General features: G+C 46.5%; 1 protein-coding gene across 1 annotated transcript in view; it reads right to left on the bottom strand.

Annotated features, from left to right (window-relative positions):
• The window catches only part of BAHCC1 (BAH domain and coiled-coil containing 1), a 149,847-nt gene that overhangs the window by 6,943 nt on the left and 120,296 nt on the right, over nt 1–22,608 (bottom strand). The window contains 12 exon segments of the mRNA XM_027850168.1: nt 102–210; nt 676–751; nt 1,399–1,513; nt 1,953–2,082; nt 2,508–2,615; nt 3,060–3,373; nt 3,903–4,097; nt 5,858–6,122; nt 9,526–9,637; nt 17,382–17,510; nt 19,414–19,550; nt 19,950–20,149. Coding sequence (XP_027705969.1) covers nt 102–210; nt 676–751; nt 1,399–1,513; nt 1,953–2,082; nt 2,508–2,615; nt 3,060–3,373; nt 3,903–4,097; nt 5,858–6,122; nt 9,526–9,637; nt 17,382–17,510; nt 19,414–19,550; nt 19,950–20,149 — 1,890 coding nt within the window.

The following is a 22,608-nucleotide window of genomic DNA, read 5'->3' on the forward strand; positions in this document are numbered from 1 at the left end:
GGGGGGGGGGGGGGGAGAAGCTGAATCCATACTCCTCCAGTGGGAATTTTTCCTCCACCCCATGGACTTTCTCTTCTTGGAACCTGTACCCCTTCTCTCACCTTGGACCACATTGCCTGGGTACAGGCAGCGAGACTTTTGACTCCAGTAGGCACAGACCCGAGTGCCCGGTGGGAGGTAGCGACTTGATTGAGGCCGGATGTCAAGGACCTGAATGGAGACAAGGGTAGGGAGGAAGATAGATGAGCTGGGTTAGGAAAGATCCTTGGGCAGAGATCCTGAGAAAGCATTCCGACATAGGGCTTCCATTTGGAGAGGTGGCAGGCAGGAAGTTTGCGGGCTTCAGAGAGACCAAACCAATATGAGCTAAGATGACTCAATTGGATTTAACTTGGGGGGAAGGAGCTAGGGAAAGGAAGTGGTGATGGGTCAGGCCCTGGGCTAATGGCAGAGCTGAGATTAAGCGCTTCTTCTGGGAATAAATAAGAGGAAAAGTCCTTGCAGCCATGAGGCCTTCGGCTGGGAGCTATTCTTTCATTCTGATTTAGAGAGAGAAGGCCTTTTGGAGATAACAGAAGGAGGGGCAGAAGACCTCCCCAACAGAGAAGAGGATGCCAGGGGAATGTGTCCATTCATCTCAAAGTGAAAGGTTATCATTCAAGACACAGAACTCACAGCTTCCTGTAACAGCTGCTCCAGGGAGTAGATCCTTTGTCTGTTTCCTCTCTCACCCTCAATCACGATACTGTAGCTGAAAAGCAGAGTTTGGAAGAAGCCAATGAAAAGAGGCCAGGGAAGGAGACCCTCCACTCACCTGAGGCTGCTCTGCCCTCACCAAGGTGTGAGGGAGTGAAGGCAGGGAAGGGTCTAATGCAGCACTGAAATGTCACCCTGAGAAGCCCCATCCCAACCTCCAGCCATACAGCGAATAAGAGAAGGGAGTAGGGTCCCACCGTCCTTTAGCTAGGAAGGAAGGGAACTACTTTCCTTGGTCCAGGAAAGATCAAACTGCTAGGGTAGGTGGGCAAGAGGAGAAGAAGTTCCCCTTCTCTATTACAAGCACTAAACTTGGGAAAATAAGGCCTGAATTCAAACTCCAGCTCTGCTTCTTATTTTAACCTGTGTGACTTTGAAAAGTCATTTAATCTCAATGGGCCTCAGTTTCCTCCTCTGTAAAACAAGGGACTAGCTGACTTCTAAGATTCCTTCCAGTTGCATCTCTATGACCGTATTCCCAGCCCTCCTCAGCGGGGCATTCTGATTTTGCTTGGTCCAAGGTCTCCTTTCCTCCATCCTGTTATCTTTTCCTGGTTCATCTCTCAAACTGACACCGCCGCCTCCCTCCATCAATCTTCACAGCTCCCTTTTTTGGGGGGGGGGAGGGGTGGCCATCCTTACATGTCTGGAGGCTGTAGGGTTTTCACACTGCCAGCATACAGCAGGCTGTCCTCCTTGGGGATGAGCACGTGTAGGCCGTCCTGGAGGTCTTCTTTGTGGATGGTACATGACTGGACTGAAGGACGATGCAGGGCATTAGTCACACTTACATCAGCTACCCACTACCCATCTCTCTTTAAGATTCAGGTCTCACAAGGACGGATTCCCAAGATAGAGGGCAACCCATGTAGGGTAGCAAACTGTGTGGAGGTCTTGGGCAGCCCCTAAGAAAAAAGCTGGTGTGGGCTTTAAGAAAATTCACCAGTACAGTGAAGGCAATTGGATGCTGTTGCCCCTACCAAGTTCCCATCTGGCCTGTAAGCTCTTGGCCTCCAGATGAGACCCTGGGATGTTCTGTGCGTTTGAGGGCCAATGTTTGCTCTCCTCCCTATTCGTATTCTATGTCCTCAACCACCCCCCACCATCCCTACCTTTACCAAATTCCTACAAGCCAATACTGCGTGCATGGGGTGGGGTCTTAGTCTGTGCTACTGAGTTGGGATGGATCAACTCACCATGAGCTATGCCTTGGTCTCCACTCAGGGTGCTATTCTCTTCCTCTGAGAAGCTGCTGTTATCATCAAACTCGAAGTCATCCTCCACCGCAAAGCTCTCCAGCAGCCGGCTCACTGCCCGGCCCTTGCCCTAGGAGGAGGACATGATCAGACGGATGGGTGCTCCCTACGTGTTGCCCCTGGGTGCTGACCTTCCTCCTCGTGGATGACCTAAGGGACATCTTCACTAGTCTCCCCATCCCCAACATAGGACTTCTGAGGGTCCTGCTCAGTCTCATTCAACTTCTTTCTTGCACTATTGGTCCTTTGAGCAGGTTGTGGATGGAGAAAAGTGGGGAACTCCATGGTTGGGGCTGGGGTTGAGGAATGTGTCTACTTCTGCATAGTTGCTTGAGCCCCAAACTAGCCCCACCTTGCCTCAGTCCCCAGGGACAAACTAGGGCTGGTTCTTTCCATTAGGAACATTGACTTTACCCTCCCTCCAGTGGAAGATAGAGTGGAAGGAAGGAAGGAAAGAAGAAAGAGAAGGAAGGAAAGAAGGAACGAAGAGCCTACCTGCTTGCTGACAGCCTTACTCTTCACTTTGCTTAGCTTTTTGCCCTTGCTTAAGATGGTCTTGGCATTTCTGGGTGACAAGGCAATAGACAAGGCCCCATTCTTCCGCTGTTGGGGGAGGACAAGATAGAGACACGTCAGAGACTGTACTCATTGAGGGGCTTTTGCTTGACTGGTGTCAAATGTGGTTGGTTCTGTGTTAGGTGTATTCCCATGACCTGCCCAACTTTCTGTGGGGCTAATAAAGTCCACCATGAAGGGCAGGTTGGCTCTGTCTCAATATGGAATACAGAAGACCGATGACCTGAGAAGTTGTCCTGAGAGAGGGAAGGATATAGGCATAGCCGAGTACCCTGCTGGGCTCTGTGTGTAGAGGGGAAAGGGAGACTATTCTTTGCTCAGGCTGTCCTGGCCGCCATACCTTGTGGTCTCCCCTAGCGAGCTGCCATGCTCAAGGGTACAATCTCAGCCACACAGAAACAGTGAGGGCCATCATTTCCCACTCATCCTTCTCCCTCTGGAAACTCCCTGGATCCAACTCAGCCCTCTCACCCTTAGAGCTGACTGTAACACTTTGCTTTTCCTTGTGGCTTTCTTTAGTCGCTCGCTGGCCAGCTTCCCACTCTCTTCCCGAGAAGAGAAGGCCCGGGCTTGGCTGTAGAGATCATCCCCACTGGGTGTAGCCCCAGGCTCTGGACGCAGGCTGTCTTTGGGCTTTGCTTTCAGTTTCTTCTTGCCCTCTCCACTGCAGACTCCTGGCCTCCTGCGCACGGGGGCCCGCTCCAGTTTTCGAGTCTCAGTACCAGGCTTTACGGCTCGCCTTTTAATTTTGACCTCACCCTCAGGGTTGGATATTCGACAGGACCCTTAGAGGAAAAAACGAGAGACAAAAATACTGAGAGTTACTGGAGCTCTGGGTGCCAATATCTTGGTGCCCACGAAGGTGGGAGCTAGCAGGGGTGCATGTCGTGGTGCCACCATCCTGGATGATGATGGTGAGAAAGGCTGACAAAAACCGAGGCTAAAAATAGGCTCTGCATATGGGATGACCCTCTGGGAGGCGGAGGGGGAGAGATACATGGGATACTATGGTGATGGAAGAAACAGAAAATATCAACAAAAAGTCATTAAAAAAAAAAAAAGGCTGTGCTGATGGACTGCTCTCTGAATGCTCCCTGGGCCCCTCATATACCAGGCAGTGGAGCCATCATGAACAGGGACTGAGTTTGATGGGGGTGGTCATGGAGGGAGATAGCCTTCACACCCTCATTGGCATGTGCCCTCAGCATGGAAGCACAATGTTGTCATGGGGGTGGGGGTGGGGCAGACTATCCTGTTAGCAGTCATTCCTGCCTTTCCTCCATCTCTGCATTCATGATTTCCTCCCTTAGTTACCTAGCAAGCCCTGCCTCTCTTTCTTCTTTTTGGCCTTCTGGTTTGCTTCCATTTTCACCACTGAAGATGGGGAGGGGCCCAACGTTGTAGGATTGACCCCTGTATGGAGGGGAGGGTTTAGGTCCTTGGTTGGATGTTCATCTCCCAGAAGCCCCTCACAGTCCTCACTGTCATAGTCCCCATCTTGGTTTCCACCTGCAAGAAGAGAGAAGAAAATACTTTAAGCTGGCCCTGGCCTAGGTTCTCAGATGACCTTCCCCTGAGCATCCATGCTCTGCCAATCACAATCTGTCTCTCCTGGGGTTTCTGCCAAGGGGGAAGGCCTGCTCTTCAGAACAGAGGTTCTTAACCTGTGGTCTGTGAACTTTTTTTTTAATATTTTGATAAATGTATTTAAATATAATTGGTTTCTTTTATAAATCTATGTATTTTATTTTCATGCATTTAAAAACTGTATTGTGAAAAGGGTTCTTCCTCTTCTGTTTTGAGAAGAGGCTTTGCCAGATTGCCAAAGGGTTCTATGACATACAAAAAGTTAAGAACCCCTGCTTTGGAGCACCATAGCCTTGTCGTCAGCATTCAGTTCTCCAGATTCTGAATGGTAGTATCTTTAATGGGTATGGAATGAAGTTCTCTGTAAGCTGGGAGTAGGGCAGGGATTCAGGGGTGCTGTTCATCTCTTTGACTTCTCTTCAACTTCTCTTCAACCCCCACTCCCACCTTGCCTCGTAAATTGTTTGGTTATAGGTAAGGGAGCGGGAGAGGTTAAAAGAGGATGGAGGCAACAAAATAACGTGGGCCTGGAACCCACAAGATGACTCCATCTATATCTCTGAGGGTTGAGCCATGGAGTCGAGTTAGAGGGAACCTCAGAGATCATCCAGGGCTGGGGAGCCGGCGGCCTTGAGGCCACATGTGGCCTCTTGTTTGGGTGAATGGGGATGAGGAGATGATGAATGGGGTTGATCCCCATCATCTCTGGAGCAGCTAGCAACCTGCTCCACCTTATGTCCATGGAAGGCAACACACATCATTTCAATTTATCTTCACAATAAGTCTGAGAGGCTGAGATCACCAGCTCTTTGCACAGCCTGGCCCACTGGGGCATGCCCCAGGACCTAGGGTGCAGAGCTTCCACCCAGCAAGCACCCTCTTGGCCTTCCAGTCTCATCTCATCGCCCAGCCAGTAGCTCCCAGGGAATACACGTCCTATCCAGGGTCCTTCCTGCTTTCTATTTCCTGCTTCCTCTTCCTTCTTCCAGTCCTCAGAACTTTTCTTGTCTCCCCCCACATTTTTTTGGGGTGTGTGTGTGTGTGTGGTGAACAGGTCAGGGGACGGAGGAAGAGGGGGGAGTAAGGGAAAATGGGGAGGAAATATCTATTTGTTCAGTGTTGTGTTTCTCATGTGTGCATGTGTTGTTTTTCTGGGGCCTGATAACACATCCTGCAGGCTCCCAGGTCAAATCCTGGGCTGGAGATTCACAGGAAGAAAGCTAGGGCTATTTTAAAATCCATTTTCCAAAATGCTTTCCAGGGCCACTTGCTAGGCTTCCGGGATGGGGAAGCAGGAGGAGGGGGGAAGTCCTCAGTGGGAACGATAAAGTCTGGTGTCCCAATGGAGAACCTTGCTTTCTGTCACCTCTTTGAGATCTTTCTCACTCGCTCCCCCTCCCCCTCCCCGGTACCCTCATTTTAGTCACACAGGATAGCTGCTGAGGCCCAGCAACAGAAGACATACATTAACCACACCTCTTTTTATGCTCCCCATAATCTGATTTTTCCACCAGTCAAGGGTCCCCCTCTTCTCCCCCTTTCTCCTATCTTCCAGACACTCAGAGTAAGCGACTGGGTCCAGAATGCTCTGCCAAACTGGTCCCACCTGAGTTTGGCAGCACAAGGTCCCTGTCCCCTTCTCCCTGGAAGTGAAGAGTGGGCCCGTTCCCCGGATTACTTGCCTGCCTCAGTTCCCCCTGCTGTGGTTGTGGACTTGGCTGCGAACTTGGGGCTGTCTTTGCCATCGCTGTCTGGCTTAGGGTGCTTGGCCGCCAAGGCCACCTTGGTGCTCTTGGCTCGAGACAGCTTCTTTTGGATGCGCCCGCCAGGATTGGCCTCTTTCCGCCGGAAGGGGCTGATGCCAGCTGGCAAACCTTTGTTCCTGACCTTCGGCTTCAGCTGGGCTACTTTGCTCTGGGATCCACTCTTTTTGCACCGTACCTTCTCCTGTGGAATAACCCACATAGAGAAACTGCTCAGTGTTTGGTCCTTGTTTGTATCTCAGGACCTGTAATATGCCAGGCTGGTTTGGAGGGGGGCAGGGTATTCAGAGACAGAAATTTAGCTTTGAGGTCACCTTCCCCAAGCAGACCAGGCAAATTCTTTGAGATGCTAGGCTGTATTACTGGGCCGAGTTTTTTGGTGGCTTGGGCCACTGGCTCAGTTCTTCTTTCCCCTTCCCTCTAGGAAAAGCAAAAAAGCAGCAAATTATCCCAAAGGCCCACTGACCTCTGGCAGAATTGCCCAGCTGTGGCAAATCTCACCAGAAACTAAAAATGAGTGGGGGTAAAAGGACTAGTACTCATGCAATGAGGGAAAGGCCAGATTTTGTCTCTCTGTTATTTGTAGAATGGGATGAAGGAAGGATGTATGGATTTTTTTTCTCAGTTTCCCTTTAGCTGAGTGCCCTTCTCAGACTGTGCCAACTCCACTGGAGTCTTACACCTCAAAGGAGCCAAGGCAAAGTCTGGGACTGGGTGGAAGTGGTGCCGATCTGTTTGGACCTTCCCAAATCTGACTGTGTCTGCTTCCCTGATGACAAGCTTAAGATTGGTGCTAGACCACTGCAATCCCATCTCCCCTGCCCTGGCCCATTCTGGATTCCACGTGGGTGGGCAGAGGGGCCAAGGACACCCAGAAAGTTGTGGGCACTGTGGCCACTCTAGTTTACCAAAGTGTCTGGCTAGAGATGGCTTTTCTAAAGCAAAAGGAAAAGAAGGGAGGGGGAGCACACATTTCTGACACACTGAATTGCCTGTGGAGGGCAGTTTAGCGGTGCATTTTCAGATGGGGATGGGGGAAATAAGACAGAGGTCACTGAGATGGTGTGAGCACACACAAGAGATTATTAGCTAGACTGGCCTTGAGGAGGCGGCAGGGAGTGTGGGACAAGGGGCAGGCTCTGTGTATGGATATGTTGGGGAGATGGCAAGAGGGCTTTTAAGGTTTTTATTTCTCTGAATTGTGGCCGAGGAGTCCTAGGTCCTCAGCTTCTCTAATGACAGAATTTTCACAAATAATTCCACGAGTAAGACTGAGGATTTGTCACCTTGACCCTGCAACTCCTTACTACTCGTATACTTGATCTGTGCTATGGGTGGGTCTTGCTTTACATACTAGATGTGTCTCTGAGATGTTCTGTGGAAATCTAGTTTCTTTAAATTGAACCATATTTTAGGAGTCCTAGAGGAGTTTGCTTTTTCTGTAAGGCAAGTCACTCAGGATTTTAGCCACAATATAAATCTGGATTTTCCTATGTTGGGTTTATTTAAAGTGAAATATATGGGATCATAGATAGACCTAGCTGGGAGGAACCTCAGAAGACAACAAACATTACTCCTTTATTTTACAGATGAGGCCACCGAGGCACAGAAAGTTTAAGCCACTTACCTACAAGTATTATTTTTTATTCTGGGGAATCAAAGAATGGAAAGCCAGAAGGGCACTTAGAGATAATCTAAATTTAAAATTTTATTTTTCAGATTGGGAAACTGAGGCTTAGAAAAGTTAAGTGACTGCCAAAGGCTACAAAGAGTAGCAGAGTAAGCATTCAAACCTGGGGCCTCTGTCTCCAAATCCAGTTCTTTCTCCCTCTCTCTCTTTCTGAGACTGAGTCCCCCTATTTCACTCAGGCTAAATATACAGCAGCTACTCACAGGCCCAAATCTGCCCCTCCCCCCCCACAATAGCTCAGAAGTTTTGACTTGTGGTTCACTTTCTAACCTATGCTGGTTCCCACCTCCTGAGGTGGGCTGGAGGCCCTACCCCATTCCCTGGCAGCTGGGTGTTACCATACTGGTGCTGGTCTTAGTGCAGGCACCTGATTGGCTACAGCTCAGAATTCCTGAGTTCACGCAATCCTCCAGTTTTGGTCACCCCAGTAACAGCAACTACAGGCCTGCATCACCATGTCCCACCAGTGAACTTCCTATTATACCGCATGTATTGATACTATTTCTCATTTTTTCATATATCTAGAGATAGAAGGGACCTTAGAGGTCTTCTAGTCCAACCCCTCATTTTATAGATGAGGAAACTGAGGCCTAGAGGCAAAGTGATTTGCCCTACGTCACGAAAATAGTTAAGTGGCGAGGGGATTTGAACTCAGGTCCTCTGACTCCTAATCTAGGACTCTTTCCAGGGCAGTAGGCTGCTGGCAAATTAGAGGAAGGTACTATGTCTTGAATTTTTCTTATGTAAGTCTTACTGCCTCATACAGTGTCTTATACATTAAGGAGATATTCAAATATTTGCTGAATGAATAAATGAATAGCAAATTTCTCAATAAATATTTCTTTATCGCCCGATATGTTGCTTTCTTAAATAGCTTCAGTTTCTTAAAGTATATAATCTGTTTCTATGACTAATAATAGCCAACATTTATATAGCACCTACTATGTGCCAGGCACTGTGCTAAATGCTTTACAATTATTATCTTATTTGATTTTCACAACAACCCAGTGAGGTAGGGGCTATTATCATCCCTATTTTACAGTTGAGGAAACTGAGGCAAACAGAGGTTAAGTGACTTACCCAGGGCTACAAAGCTAGTAAGTTTCTGAGTAAGTTTTTGAACTGAGGTCTTCCTGATTCCAGACCCACTACTCTATCCACTGCACCATCTAGCTGCTCAAACCAGACTTTAAGCATCCTGAGGGCAGGGACTATACCTATTTTTTTATATCTCTTTGCAACAAAAGAGGTCCTTTTTCTGGAGGGATGCTACTTTTGATTCTCCAAACCTTTAGCCTAAGAGCAGGGTGAGGGTTGCTGACAATATAATTGCTGAGAGAAGAGAAAAGGCAAGAAAGAAGGAGATGGTAGTATTGCTGCCTGCCTCCTACTCTTCCTGTGTGTGCACATGCATGTATATGTGTGTTGGGGGTGGTGTTGGTGGTGACAACATAGCCAGCTGGAAGCTTAATCAAGGGAATGGTCAAGATCCATAAGTTGCTGATGACCTACTGTGGAGGGCTGTCCTATAGGATATCTGTACAAGGAATATGTTCAGTACATGGTGCTCACTGACTAGGCTGGGAATATTTAAGGACTGCAGCTCCCAAAGGCACTCATTCCAGGGTCTATTTCTGGAATTCCAGGGATAGAGAGGAATTAGCAATATATAACAATTTAAAAAATTTTAGTCCACAACAGTTATTCAAAACCTTACAGACAGCAATGTGGTAGAAAAGGGAAATGGGAACATGTTTTTTCTATGGCTACTAGGCTGAAATAAAATGGCATCACTCCCAAGTAAACCAGAGATGCCAAAGGGAGGAAATGATGGGAGTAGAAAGGAGGGAATGAGCATGGAAAATAGACTGAGCAGGGATATAGGGCAAGGACTTACCTGGGAGCTGAGGCTGCTGTAGACCCCCTTATCTAATTTGTTTCTCTTCTTCTTGGGCTCCCCTTCACTCCGTAACTCAGCACACAGGATGCTTAGGCTGGCCTTCACAGATCTGAGACATGGAGAGGAAGGAGGAGAGGATGATTAAATCCCATAGGAAGCATCTTGGTTTGGTAGAAAGAGTACTGGAAGGTGAGTCAGAAGACCCAACTGGGACTTCTAGTCTTTTTTTTTTTTTAAGGCAGTTGGGGTGAAGTGACTTGCCCAGGGTCACACAACTAGTAAGTATCAAGTGTTTGGTCTGAGGCCGGATTTGAACTCAGGTCCTCTTGACTTCAGGGCCGGTGCTCTATCCACTGTGCCACCTGGCTGCCCCTGGGACTTCTAGTCTTGACTCGGCTACTGACAAGCTACCCAGAACTAGCAAGGGCAAGCCATGTGCCTTCTCTGGGATTTAGTTTTTTCACCAGTAAAATGAGCAAATTGGATTAGATGCTATCTAAGGCGCCTTTCAGATCCAAAAGTTGATGCCTGTATCTAACACCATTATAACCAAGGTCAACACCTTCCCCGGATCCTTGAGAGCAGCCGGTCTTTTATCTTTGGCTGTCCCAGACCGATGAACACAGAGCTTTGCACGTAACAGAAACTTACTAAATGTTGGTTGATTGTTGGATGAATATTTAAGGTTTCTAGGACACAGTCATGGTCCTTTTAGGCCAGTCTTTGAAAGGGGCCCTCCTGAAAAATAGCTGAATGGCTCCCCATCTCATCTAATCTTAAAAGTATTGCTAGAAAAGGACTTTGTTTCCTTTAGATGGAGGTGATGCAGCTCCCAAGTAGACCCCCTGGATCCTCTTCAGATCCCAATGGTGCCATCATGCCAATATACATCAAGTTTGGTCTCTGGAGATAGGCAATGGGATGGTATGGCCAAGTATTTGGGAATGTTCTCTTTTAAGGGGATTTTCTAATTTATCACAGGAGGCTGAGCTCAGGTGACAGTGGTATATGTGAAAAGATAGAATGGACCCTTGGCCTCTAAAGATAGCCTGCGTTAGAATGGATGGACTCCAAATGCAGATGGAAGCATTTTTTTCATTTCTTCCTCTTGCTCTTTTTTTTTTTTTTTTGAGGGGGCAGGAAAGTACATAGCTAATGCAGAAATTTATTTTACATGACTATATGTATTTGCAATAAATTTTGTATTTCTTTTTTTTTCTTTTTTTTGTAAGGCAATTGGGGTTAAGTGACTTACCCAGAGTCACACAGTTAGTGAGCGTCAAGTGTCTGAGGCCAAATTTGAACTCAGGTCCTCCTGACTCTAAGGCCAGAGCTGTATCCACTGTGCCACCTAGCTGCCCTAAATTTTGTATTTCTTGCCTTCTCTTTGGGTAGGGGAGGGAGAGAATTTAGAATTGGAAAAAAAAAAGTCTCCATGCTTAAAAAAAAAGATAGCTTCATTTATAAAATAAGCAAGTTAAGTAAATGATGACTAAGATTCTTTCTAACTCACAGGTTCATAACCTTGGGTCCATGACCTTTTTTTTGATAACCTTATTTCAATAGAATTGATTTCCTTTGTAATACTATGAAATTTATTTTATGCATTTGAAAACATTATTCTAAGAAGAGGTCCATAGGTTTCAGCAGACTGCCAAGGGGTCCATGACACAACAAAGGTTAAGACCCCTTCTTCTAGCCCTAAATTGAATGTCCTTCCCTGTAGACAGACAGACAGCCAGGAAGCAGAGATGCTAGAGATGATCCCTGTCTAAAGACTGGAGAGCTGGAGGGAATGCGAAGGTATATCCCCTCCTTTTCTCCCTTGATGACCTCATTAGATTCCATCGGGGTTTCCAATCCATCGCCAAGTCTCTACCTTCACAGACTCTCACTATATGATCCCTTCTCTGCACCCTTACAGCCTTCATCTCCTCTCCTTTACAGTACTGGAACAGCTTTCTGTAGTGCACCTGTCCCACCTCTCTCCCCACTCCAGTACATCTTCCACATAGCTGCCAAAGTGATAAGCCCTTCACAACCTAGTCCAAATGATCCTTCTGGCCTTATTACATAATGCTCTCCCTTCACACACTCCATATGCACACACTCTCACCTCTGCTTTTATCACCCTAGTTTCTTTCAACACTCAGCTTAACACTGAGTTGCTAATATCCTCCTCCCTGAAATCACCTTGTATCTATTTTGTATCTGTTGTGTATATAAATGTGTGTATATATACATATATGTACATATACACAGGTATACATGTATACATATAAATATATATACACACACAAATAAATGCATATGTACAGGTTTTCCCTGATACAGATAAACTCCTTGAGGGTAGGGATTGTTTCACTTCTGTTTTTGTATCCCTGGCACCTAGTTCAGTGACTGACACATAGTAGGTACTTAATAAATGCTTATTGATCGATGGACTGATTCTACAGAATATCTCTTGAGGCCAATTTTTTCTAAGAGAAACCAACTTTAATGGTCTGGGAAAGCCATTAAGCCAGGAGACAGAAGGACTATCTCTCCTGGGAGCTGCAATCCAAGATCACAGGATTTCAGAATTGGAAAGGACCTCAGATGCCATCTGACCCAACTTGGACCTGTCCAAGAATCATCTCTACAACATCCCCAGAAAGTGACCATCCATCCTTTGCCTAAAGATCTCTAGTGAAGGGGAATCTACTACCTTCCAAAGCCGTCTATTCTATTTCTGGTGAGCTCAAAATTGGTGGGTTGTTTTTCTTTATATTGAGAATAAATCTATCTCTCTATAGTGTCCACTCATGGCTCCTGGCTCTGCCCTCTAGGGCTAAGAACAAGGTTAATCTCAATTCTATATGACAGGCCTTCAAATATTTGCTTCTGGCTCCTCCCTGGACTCTCTCCAAGGATCAGGAGTGCGTCACTCACACTTCTCTGCCACATTTTCAAAGGGTTTTGGCTTTGGCTACAGCTTGGGGTAGAGAGAGGAGAGGGACTGTGTGCAAGGACCATGCCTAGGGAATGCTGGGTCCCCTAAAATTTATCTCCTATCCCCAGTCCTTAGTCCACTGCTGAGTCACTGGAGAAATTTTTCATCTAAGTATTGAGCAGCCCAGAAGATGAAGGGTATGCCATCATCTTCCACATTTCCGACCAAGCTCCCACTCACCTCCCCACCCCTGCAGCAGCATCATGCTGCCACTTCCTCTCCTCATCCCCTAGCTCCGAGCCTTCTGCTCAGCCTGGGGCTGGATGGGAAGAGGCACAAGTATATAGTAAACAATATTATTTAAAAAAAAAAACACCAAACTTTGAAAGACTTGAAAATTCTGATCAATGCAATGACAGATCATGATGCCAGAGGAATCTCAAGATAAAGCACATTAGACATCTCCAGTCAGAGAAGTGATAGACTTCAAATGTAGAATGAGACATATATTTTTGGACATGGCCAATGGGGGAGTTTGTTTTGCTGGGCTGTGAATACGTTATGAAGGTTTTTAAAAAATTTTTTCAATGGGGGGGAACGGTAAGTGGGAAGGATAGTTAATAAATTGGTGTAAATAAATAAATGGGGAAATGTAACGTATGTTATGGTACATAACATACATATATAACAGGTTTTAACAGGTATGTTATAGATTAGGTGAGCACTGGGGCTAGGTAGGTTTGTATTATACCTACACCTATATAGAGCTGTCAACAGGAAAGCATCACTTATATTTTTCAAAGCCAAGAAGTACTTAAAACTGTAGCTATTCTATACAAACTGGGCCCAGTCAATATGTCCTTCCCTCTCTCCAGGTTCCACGTATAAGGACCACCACTTGACACCTACATTTTAAAGCAGACACCTTCAAAGAAAGTCAGTTCCTAAGGCTGGGCTCCCAGGGCCCAGGACTCTGGGTCTATCACAGTGACTCACTTTCCTTGAAGGCTTATGAGATCACAGTCATTTGGTAGGCCTGGGTCTTGGTCTGGCTTGGCTAGTGACTTGAACTACCTACATTGGCCACATGTTTTGTCACAGGCAGGCAGCATCATTGCTACATACCACTGCTTAGGTTACTATTCCCAGGTCATTGGCCAAGGGAACCCAGACTTCTCCCAATCCTTGTAGCTTTCAAAGGGACCCAGGTGTCCATTCATATTTCCTTTGCTCTAGCTGGAAAGGTCCTTGTTTATGATGGAGACACAACAAAGAGAAATGGCTAAATTCTACCATACAGTCCTCCCTGTACATTGGAGGCAGATTCTGAACCTCTAACCCCAATTTCTAACCTCAGAGAACAAACATAACTGGGATTTGCTAGGCAGGATGGGGAAATTAGAGTTTCCCTCTCTAATCTGGCTCCTTCCTTGACCCTTGGCATCTAGAGAGGAGGAGAAACAAAAAGGGCTAGAGATTAAGGGGAAAGGCTGTTGCTAGGAGGGGGTGCCATCATTAGTGGGCTCCAAGCACCTAGTCAAAAGACAAAAGAGGAGAGGGAGTGGGCAGCAGAGAGGAGGAGGAGGAGAGGTGGAGACCCTTAGTAAACTGGAGTCCTCACTCCTGGCCTGTGTAACTTTCCTCTTGTGCTGTCCCTTCTCCCTCCCTCTCTATCTCTGTCTTGTCTGTTTCTCTCTCACACACACCCACATACACACCAAACACATACAAACCACACCCATATATATGCCACTCATGCACATATACAACATGCATACACCACACACAGACATATACACATATATACTCCACACACATGCACATATATATACACCATAAATACATGCATACACCCCCCCCCCACACACACACGCCTTAAAACTTGTGGATGCCAGAACTGAGGCAATAATCTTAGGGTCATAGAAATAGGCTAAGCTCAGGGGTGGTGAACCTGTAGCCATGAGGACACATGTGACCCTCTGTGTCCTCAAGTGTGGCCCTTTGACTGCATCCAAACTTCACAGAACAAATCCCCTTAATAAAAGGATTTGTTATGTAAAACTTGGACTCAGTCTAAAGGCTGCACCCAAGGACCTAGAAGGCCACATGTGACCTTGAGGCTGCAGGTTCCTCACTCTTGGTAGGGAGTACAACCCCCTTACTTTACCAAAGAGGAAACTGAGGGTCACAAAACCAGTAAGTGACAAGATTTAAGATAAGGAGCTGAATGGGGTGCCTCTAGTGACTGGGGAGGCAGAACAGAGAATGTTTCCTAAAACCTCTGGGGAGGGGATGGGGAGGGTGGAGAGGAGTGGAACAAGGACCCCTCCACTCCCCACCCCAGGGCCCTTTCTCAGTCACTAGGGAGCTAATGATTCACACTCTACCAGGGGACAATGTTCCCCATAAATCATATAGGTTTCTCATCTGTAGTAGGGGTCACGGTCCTCTTGATAAGGAGGGCAAGATCCTCTACCAGCATTGACAGCACATGTTGAAGTCACTGCCAGCAGGTAGTCACTGGGCTCCTGGCACCATCTGGGTCCAACCACAGAGTCGATAGATCTGGTGTGGTGCTGTAGTGTCTGGGGCTGGTACTTAACAAACACTATGTCAGGACCTGGTCTGCCCTTCCAGGATCACTCCAGCTTCCTACCCCTTCCACCCCCGACATTCCCCTCTGATCGAGGAGGGGTGAGGAGCCATCTCTATACTCCCAAGGCCTCTCAACACCTACCCATTCATTTACTCACTTCCCATAATTCTTGGTTGTTTTCCCCTGTCTCAAAGCTCTCAATCCAGTCTATCTTCCCTTAGCTGTCAAAGTGATTGTCCTAAAGTACTGGTCTGACCATGTCACCTCACTATTCAATAAACTGCAGTGGCTCCCTATTACCCCTAGGATCAAGTATAAAATCCTCTGTTTGGTTTTTAAAACCCTTCGTAACCTGCATCCTTTTTAGTTTTCTTACATTTAGTAATTCTTTACATTCTTTAGTAATTCTTACATCTAGTTTTCTTACATTTTGCTCCTCTCCCCCTTTTGTCATGACCTCCATTTAATCCTTTATCTGTCTGGTTTGTACATAGTTGTTTGCATGTTGCCACCCTGATTAGACTGTTTTTTGCCTTTTTCTGTATCCCGAGCACTGAGCACAGTAATGAATGCTTGTTGATTGACTAAGGGAGTAAAAATGACACTCGTTCTTGCTTGTCAGTGAGTATTAGAGGTTGGAGGGTCATATGAAGCCACCTCTAAGAACCAGGGTCAAGGGACTAAAGATGAGGGGATACCTCTACCTTTCCTGTCCTGAAGGGACATCTGCCTAGGTCACGATTTGCCAATATCACTTGTGCCGGAACAGAGAGAGGTATAGTGTCAAATGGCCACACCAGTGGTTTCTCTGATAGCAGTGAGGAAAGTAGCCAACTCAGCTACTCAATGCCCAGGGTGGTACTGGTCCAAGGGTTTTGCCAGCTAACAGGCTACATCTGGTTCCATCCCAATCCATCTTGAACCTCCTTCCCAGCTCAAGTTGGGAGACTGGCTCAGCATGGCAGTTCCTGGACTGGCCTGGGTGGAAAGTGCACAGCAGGACTCTGGTTCAAGTTGGACTTTCCCCTTTGGGTTCTAGCAACTCCCCCAAGTGAGCATGAGGGATGGCTGGGAGGAGAAGTGAAGGTCCCTTGGACTGATATGCTCTCCAATCTTGGGGATGGAGGAGAGGGATTTGGGAGAAGCTGCTTCGGGACAGCTCCAAGGAGAACATCCCCCAGCCATATGGTAGAGCCCTGATGCAACCTGAAGCCAACACTAACTTCTCCCCCCTCCCTTCCTCTAACCTTCACTACATTTGCTAATGTTTTGTGACATAAAACCCAGAGATTAATTTTTTTTCTCTGTCTTAATTGAAGGAACCATTTAGTGCAGATTTAACTATTATTACCAAATCATCAGGATTGATGCAGTGCACACACACTCACTCCAATCATGTTTGGAAGAGCTTGGAGGATTTATGCAAATGGGCCTGCCGGGAGAGGCAATTTGTAGCAGAGAAGGACAATTATAGAGGGCCCGGGAGTGCGAGAATGACTGCGCCGGGCGGGTAATGGATAATAACAAAGCGCCAGCAGCAATGAACACCATTGCAGCGTGACCAACGACTTTATACAGCACAGATAAAGAGGCTTTTATGCAACGCGGCCTCACACTTCAGAGGGGGGGAAGGCCACGGTGGGGGGGCGGGGATGTTGGCTCCAAAACTAGGTGATCAACATCTCAGGCCCCCCTGGTGTTGGTGCTGGAGCACCGACCAATAGGGGGAGCTGGATCCAGGGAGTTTAGTGACTATGAACATTGGAGCCGTGGGAGGCATTTCCATCATTCCAACTCCCCATTGCCACCCCCTGCCACTGCCTCCTCCTAGGGAGAAGGGGGATGCTGCCCTGTCCTGCCCTGCCCGGCCACAGGGGGAAGCTGTCTGCCGGGGCCAGAGCTGGGTGGGGCGTGTTAGTTGCCATCCAAGAAGAGGGGCATGAAGGTACCTGCCTCTCCCGGGTAGCCAGCGGGAAACCCCTCAACTAGCAGTTCTAATTCCAGATGAACCAACAGACAGATGCCACACAGAGACCACTTAGAAGTACAGAGAGCTAAAGAGACCTCATATGAACCAGAGTAACAACTCTTAGCAGTGAGAAAGGAGCGAGGCACACGCTGATGCAGACACACACAGCAGAGGTGGGAGGGGAGATGACCCGAGACAGGACGCTTGATCAGCTCTGCTACATGCCAGAGGGCGCGGGTACTTGTAGGGCGAGACTGGCACAACTGCGGGCCTCCTTAGGGGGACCGCAGACTTTGCACCCACTCCCTCCCTCCTGTTTGAATTCTTCCCAGCAAGACCCCCTAGTGAAGACTCACTTGACTTTTTTGCTGTCACACTTGGGAAGGTGGCTGCCCTGTCGGAGGGTTGGCAGGATGCTAGAGTGCTTTCGTTTCCTCGGTCGCCCCGGCCCTCGCCGAGCTGGGCTCCTGGAGCGCTCGTCTCTCCTGGGTGGGAGGGAAAGAGTGGAGTGAGAGCCTTCTGGAACAATTGTCTTCTCTAGCCCAGAACCCTGACCTGCCCGATTCTGAGCCCGCAGGCCTAGGATGGTATCTCCTTTGAGTCAGGAAACTGCACCGAGGACAAAGCTGGCAACTACCTCTGATTCCTCACGGGTGGAGTCAGACACCTTCAAATGTCTGAGGGGCTGTCATTCAGAAGAGGTATTTATTCCATGTGGTTATTTAGGGCAGAACCAATGGGTGGAAGTTACAGGGAGATACATTTTTAATATAAGGAATAGAGGATTATATAGAATCATATACTAGACCAGCGGTTCTTAACATTTTTTTGAACCATTGACCTCTTTGGAAGTCTAGTGAAGTCTATGGACCCCTTCTTAGAATAATATTTTTGAATGCATTAAATAAAATACATAGAATTACAAAGGCAACCCATTTTATTGAAATACAACTATCAAGATGTTTTTAAAAGACAAGTTCACGGACTCCAGGTTAAGAGCCCCTGATTTTACAAAGAACTGGAAAAGAATTTAGGGGTCATCTAGTCTAACTCCCCTCTTAAAGAACTTTCTAAAAGTTAGAAGTATCCTCCAGTATAAGGGACTGCCTTATGGGGAGTGAGCTCCTCATGGCTGGAAGTGGTTAAGCAAAGACCAGATGAACGTCCATCAGGGATGTGGTAGATGGCCTTCCCTCCCATATTGGGCAGGAGATCAGATTAAGATGACCTCAAAGGGTCTTTCTAACCCTAACCTTCACTATGATTCTATGACTCTATTTAAGTGGCATTCCTTCTTGGGGTATAAACTTCTATTTTCTAGACACCCATGATGGGAAATGAGGAAGGGAAGGAGCAGATTGTTTTAGAAACCCAAACCTCGCAGCTGAGTGACCTGCCCATAGTTCTGAATTAAGGCAGTAGTGGGAAACCAGGATTTTATGATCCATCTTTCATACCATTTCCAGAATAACTTTCCTCATGGATAGATCTGGACATATCATTCTTCTACTCAAGAATCTTCAATGATTCCTCATTGCCTACTGAATTAAGTTCAAACTCCTTTTGCTTGGCATTCAAGGCCATCCAAAATGTGATACTACCCCACCCCCCAAACTGCTCCTTTTCCAGTCTTGTCTCCTATTATTCCCTCCACATGTTATATACTCTTCCCCCTTTCCCTCAAAATACCCTGAATTTTCCTCTTTAGGTCTATAATGTCCTCCTTTCCCATCTTTTTCTAGTAAATTCCTACTTACCCTTTAAAGCTTAACCAATTCAAAAGTTATTTTTGTCCACAAATTTTTCCCAAGTCCCTCCTTGTTGGTAATGACTATCCCCTTTGAACCACACATGGCACTTTATTAAGTAACTTTCTGGCATACTTTTGTAATATTGTATATTATAGCTGGATTGGTGTCTTCTTCTAAAACTAGACCATAAATTCCATGAGGGCAGCAGTCATATCTTATCTAAACTCTGTATCTTCCTCAGCACCTAGCATAGTATTCTGAGCATAGTAGCTGCTTAACACCCATTTGTTGATTTATTATTTTTAATTCTCTCCCCACATTCCTAGTCTACTTAAGTCTATTACCTCTTTGCACATGTTTTATTAACACTAGATTTGGTTATACTCTTAGGGGTCTGATCCCAAAGAAAGAGAAGTTTGGGTCACAATGATGAGATGATCCACAGGCTAGTGAGGCACTGGGAAGGGGCAGAAATGCCTCAAGGTTATCAACCAGACTGTCCTCTTTCCCTTTTTCTATGCTGGATCATGCTCTTCTCTCTTTCCCGATTCCTGCTATTCCACTCCCTCCTCATATTTCAGGTCCAGCTTCATGCTTTGAAGGGCCCAGCTCAGCCTCCATGCTTCTACAGACTTACTCATGGTCATGCCGCCGCTGCAGCTTGGCTAATTCCCGCTGCTTCTCCTTGTACCGCCGCTGCAGGTCTACCAACCGCATCCTCATCTCCACCTCCTTCGTGCCTAGCTGGTCAATGGCAGCTTTGAGAGGGCATACCTGGTGAACAGGGACATGGGAGCCTCTTAGTAGTAGTCAAGAGAACACCACAGTATGTGTAATTGAAGGATGGGGAGGTAAGAGCTAATCAGTTCTGGTCGTAGGTAAGATACGTAAGGTCTAGGGATCCATGGAAAGGTCTCTCAGGGTCTCTCCATGCTGGGTCTCTCAGGCTGTGATGAGGACATCCCCAAAGGAGGAGGATAACCTCTTTCCCATTTAGGAAGAGGAGGGAAGAGAACTGAGGCTGTTCTTAGGATCATAGTGGACCTTCTTCATCCGTCCAATATTGGGGTCAAATCTTCCCTAGAATAAAATCATGTGCTAGGACTTCCCTCCGCCTACTTTTTCTCTTTTACCATTCCCCTGCCATGGATTCTAGGAGAATCTTCTACTCACAGGTTTTGTTTTTGGGGTCCATGTGTATTTGCGTCGGAGGATTTGCATTCGGGGAGTGAGGGTGGAGCAGCAGGGCCCAGGAACAGGGAGCCCAGCTGCAGGAGGACCAGTCTCCAGGCTGGCAGCTTCCACTAGAGACCAGGCAGCAGCCAGGGTCGCCAGATGTTGCAGGTTGAAGTCCATCAGGTCTTTCTCTTCAACTGGATAGGAAGAAGGTTAATGTATATGGGGCAGAGGGGAAATGACGGAAAGGGGATAAAGATGGAGGGAGAGAAAAATGAACTTTTCAGCCACTCTTCTAACCTCTGACTCTTACTAGCTACGTGACTACAGACGGGTGATTTAATCTTGTTGAGCCTTAGTTTTCCCATCTATAAAATGGGGATAGTAATCCCCACTCACAGGAGTGTTATAAGGAGGAAATGAAATAATGTATTTAGAGTGTTTTACAAACATTAAAATGCTATATAAACACCAGTTTTTGTTTTATCCTCTCCTTAATTTGAGAGGTTGCTTATCTCAAATACCAGATTAGAGGGACAAGGTGCATTTGAGTCATTGACACTCCCTCCTTCATTCCTTATGACTGTATTTCACACGGCCAGGCCCTGCTCTGTCCCTCTAACTCTGGGAAGGTCATTTAACCTCTTTGTCTCAGTTCCCACAACTGTAAAATGAGGATAGCATCGAGCTATTTTCCAAGGTTGTTGTGAGGATCATATGAAATATTTGTAAAGCGTTTAACACAATACTTGGCACAGAGTAAACACTGATAAATGCTATTCCTTCCTTCCCTCCCTCCCTCCCTGCCTCTTCTTGGTTCATCTTCCCCCAGAGAAGCTGTTGTTCAAGCAGGCAACTTTGAGTTGCCTTGAATTTCAAAGCCTGGTCAATCAGTGCTGGGCTGATCTCTTTCCTGCCTTCAAGGGTTTGTCAAAAGCTGACCTTATTACCAGAGAGGCAGGTAGAGAAGGAACACTGAGCCAAGAAAATGGGGAACCTGAACCTGGGACCACTACAGATTTTATGCACATCCAAGAGCTTACTAATTAGCTGGATTTGATTTATTGTTGATTTATTGTTTAATACTATCCGACATTTATAGAATTAATAAGAGTAGCTAACATTTATATATAGCATTTTAAAGTTTACAAAGCACTTTACAAACATTATTTCACTTTCTCCTCACAATAACCTTGGGAGCTAGATGCTATTATCCCCATTTTACAATATAAGGAAACTGAGGCAGACAGAGGTTAAGTGACTTGCCCAAAGCCACATAGCTAGTAAGTATCTCATGCTGGATTTGAACCTAGGTCTTCCTGACTCCAGGCCCAGTGCTTTAACCACTGCACCACTAGGTTACCTGCTAAGACAATCTAGAAGCAGAGGGGCAGTGTGACATAAGATAGAGAGCCAGCCTCTGAGCTGGGAAGATCTGGGTTCAAATCCTACTTCTGATGCATATTGGCCATGTGAGTGTGGTCAAATCACTTAACATCATTATTCTAGGCAACTCTCTTAAACCAGCAATTCTTTTATTTTTTCTTTTTCTTTTTTTTTTGCTAGGCAATGGAGTTAAGGGTCACACAGCTAGTAAGTAGCAAGTGTGTGAGGCTGGGTTTGAACTCAGGTCCTCCTGACTCCAGGGCCAGTGCTCTATCCACTGTGCCACCTAGCTGCCCCTTAAACTAGCAATTCTTAACCTAGGGTTTGTGATAACTGTATTTCATTCCAACTGGTTTCCTTCGTAATTGTGGGTATTATATTTTATGCATTTAAAAATATCATTCTGCAAAGGGGTATATAGGCTTTACCAGACTGCCAAAAAGATCCATGGCACAGAAAGGGTTAAGAACCTTTGCTCTGGGGCAGCTAGGTGGCGTAGTAGATAGAGCACCCACCCTGAAGTCAGGAGGATCTGAGTTCAAATCTGGCCTCAGACACATAACACTTACTAGCTGTGTGACTCTGGGCAAGTCACTTAACCCCAATTGCCTCACAAAAAAAAAAAAGAAGAACCTTTGCTTTGAAATCCTCTGTCAATGAGAAGGAGTCAGGGATTCTCCTCATTCAGGAGAGCTCCATACCACAGGTGGAGAGAAACTACAGATGTGGGTGAAATCCCTGTCTCCCTGTCTCCTTGGAATTTACCAAGTATTTTACACCCATTATCTTGTATGATACACAACAACCCTATGAGGTAGGGAGTACCTATTATAACTATCCCCATTTTACAGAAGAGAAAACTTCAGGGCATGGAAGTTAAGTGATTTTGCTAGTAATCAATGGAACCTGGAGGCCAACAAAGGTCTTTGCCTGCCTTGTGCTGTGGTGCTAGTAGGAGGTGTGGGATCCAATGAATACCATTCTGTCATACTCGGGGTAGAAGGGAAGTGGCAGCAGGCAGGGCAGCCTGGTTAGAAAAAAAAAGACTAGTTTGGTTCACTTGAGGTAAGTTAATACCAATAATACATAATAATCTTGGAGCAGCTAGGTGATGCAGTGCATAGAGTACTGACCCTGAAGTCTGGAGGACCTGAGTTCAAATCCAGCCTCAGACATTTAGCTGTGTGGCCCTGGGCAAGTCACTTAAACCTGATTGCCTCAAAAAACACATAATAACCTCAGTAACACACCAAAGATGTGTCTGGAGGGA

Source organism: Vombatus ursinus, unplaced genomic scaffold, assembly GCF_900497805.2.
Source record: "Vombatus ursinus unplaced genomic scaffold, bare-nosed wombat genome assembly UNPS02008996.1, whole genome shotgun sequence".
Taxonomy (NCBI): Eukaryota; Metazoa; Chordata; class Mammalia; order Diprotodontia; family Vombatidae; genus Vombatus; species Vombatus ursinus.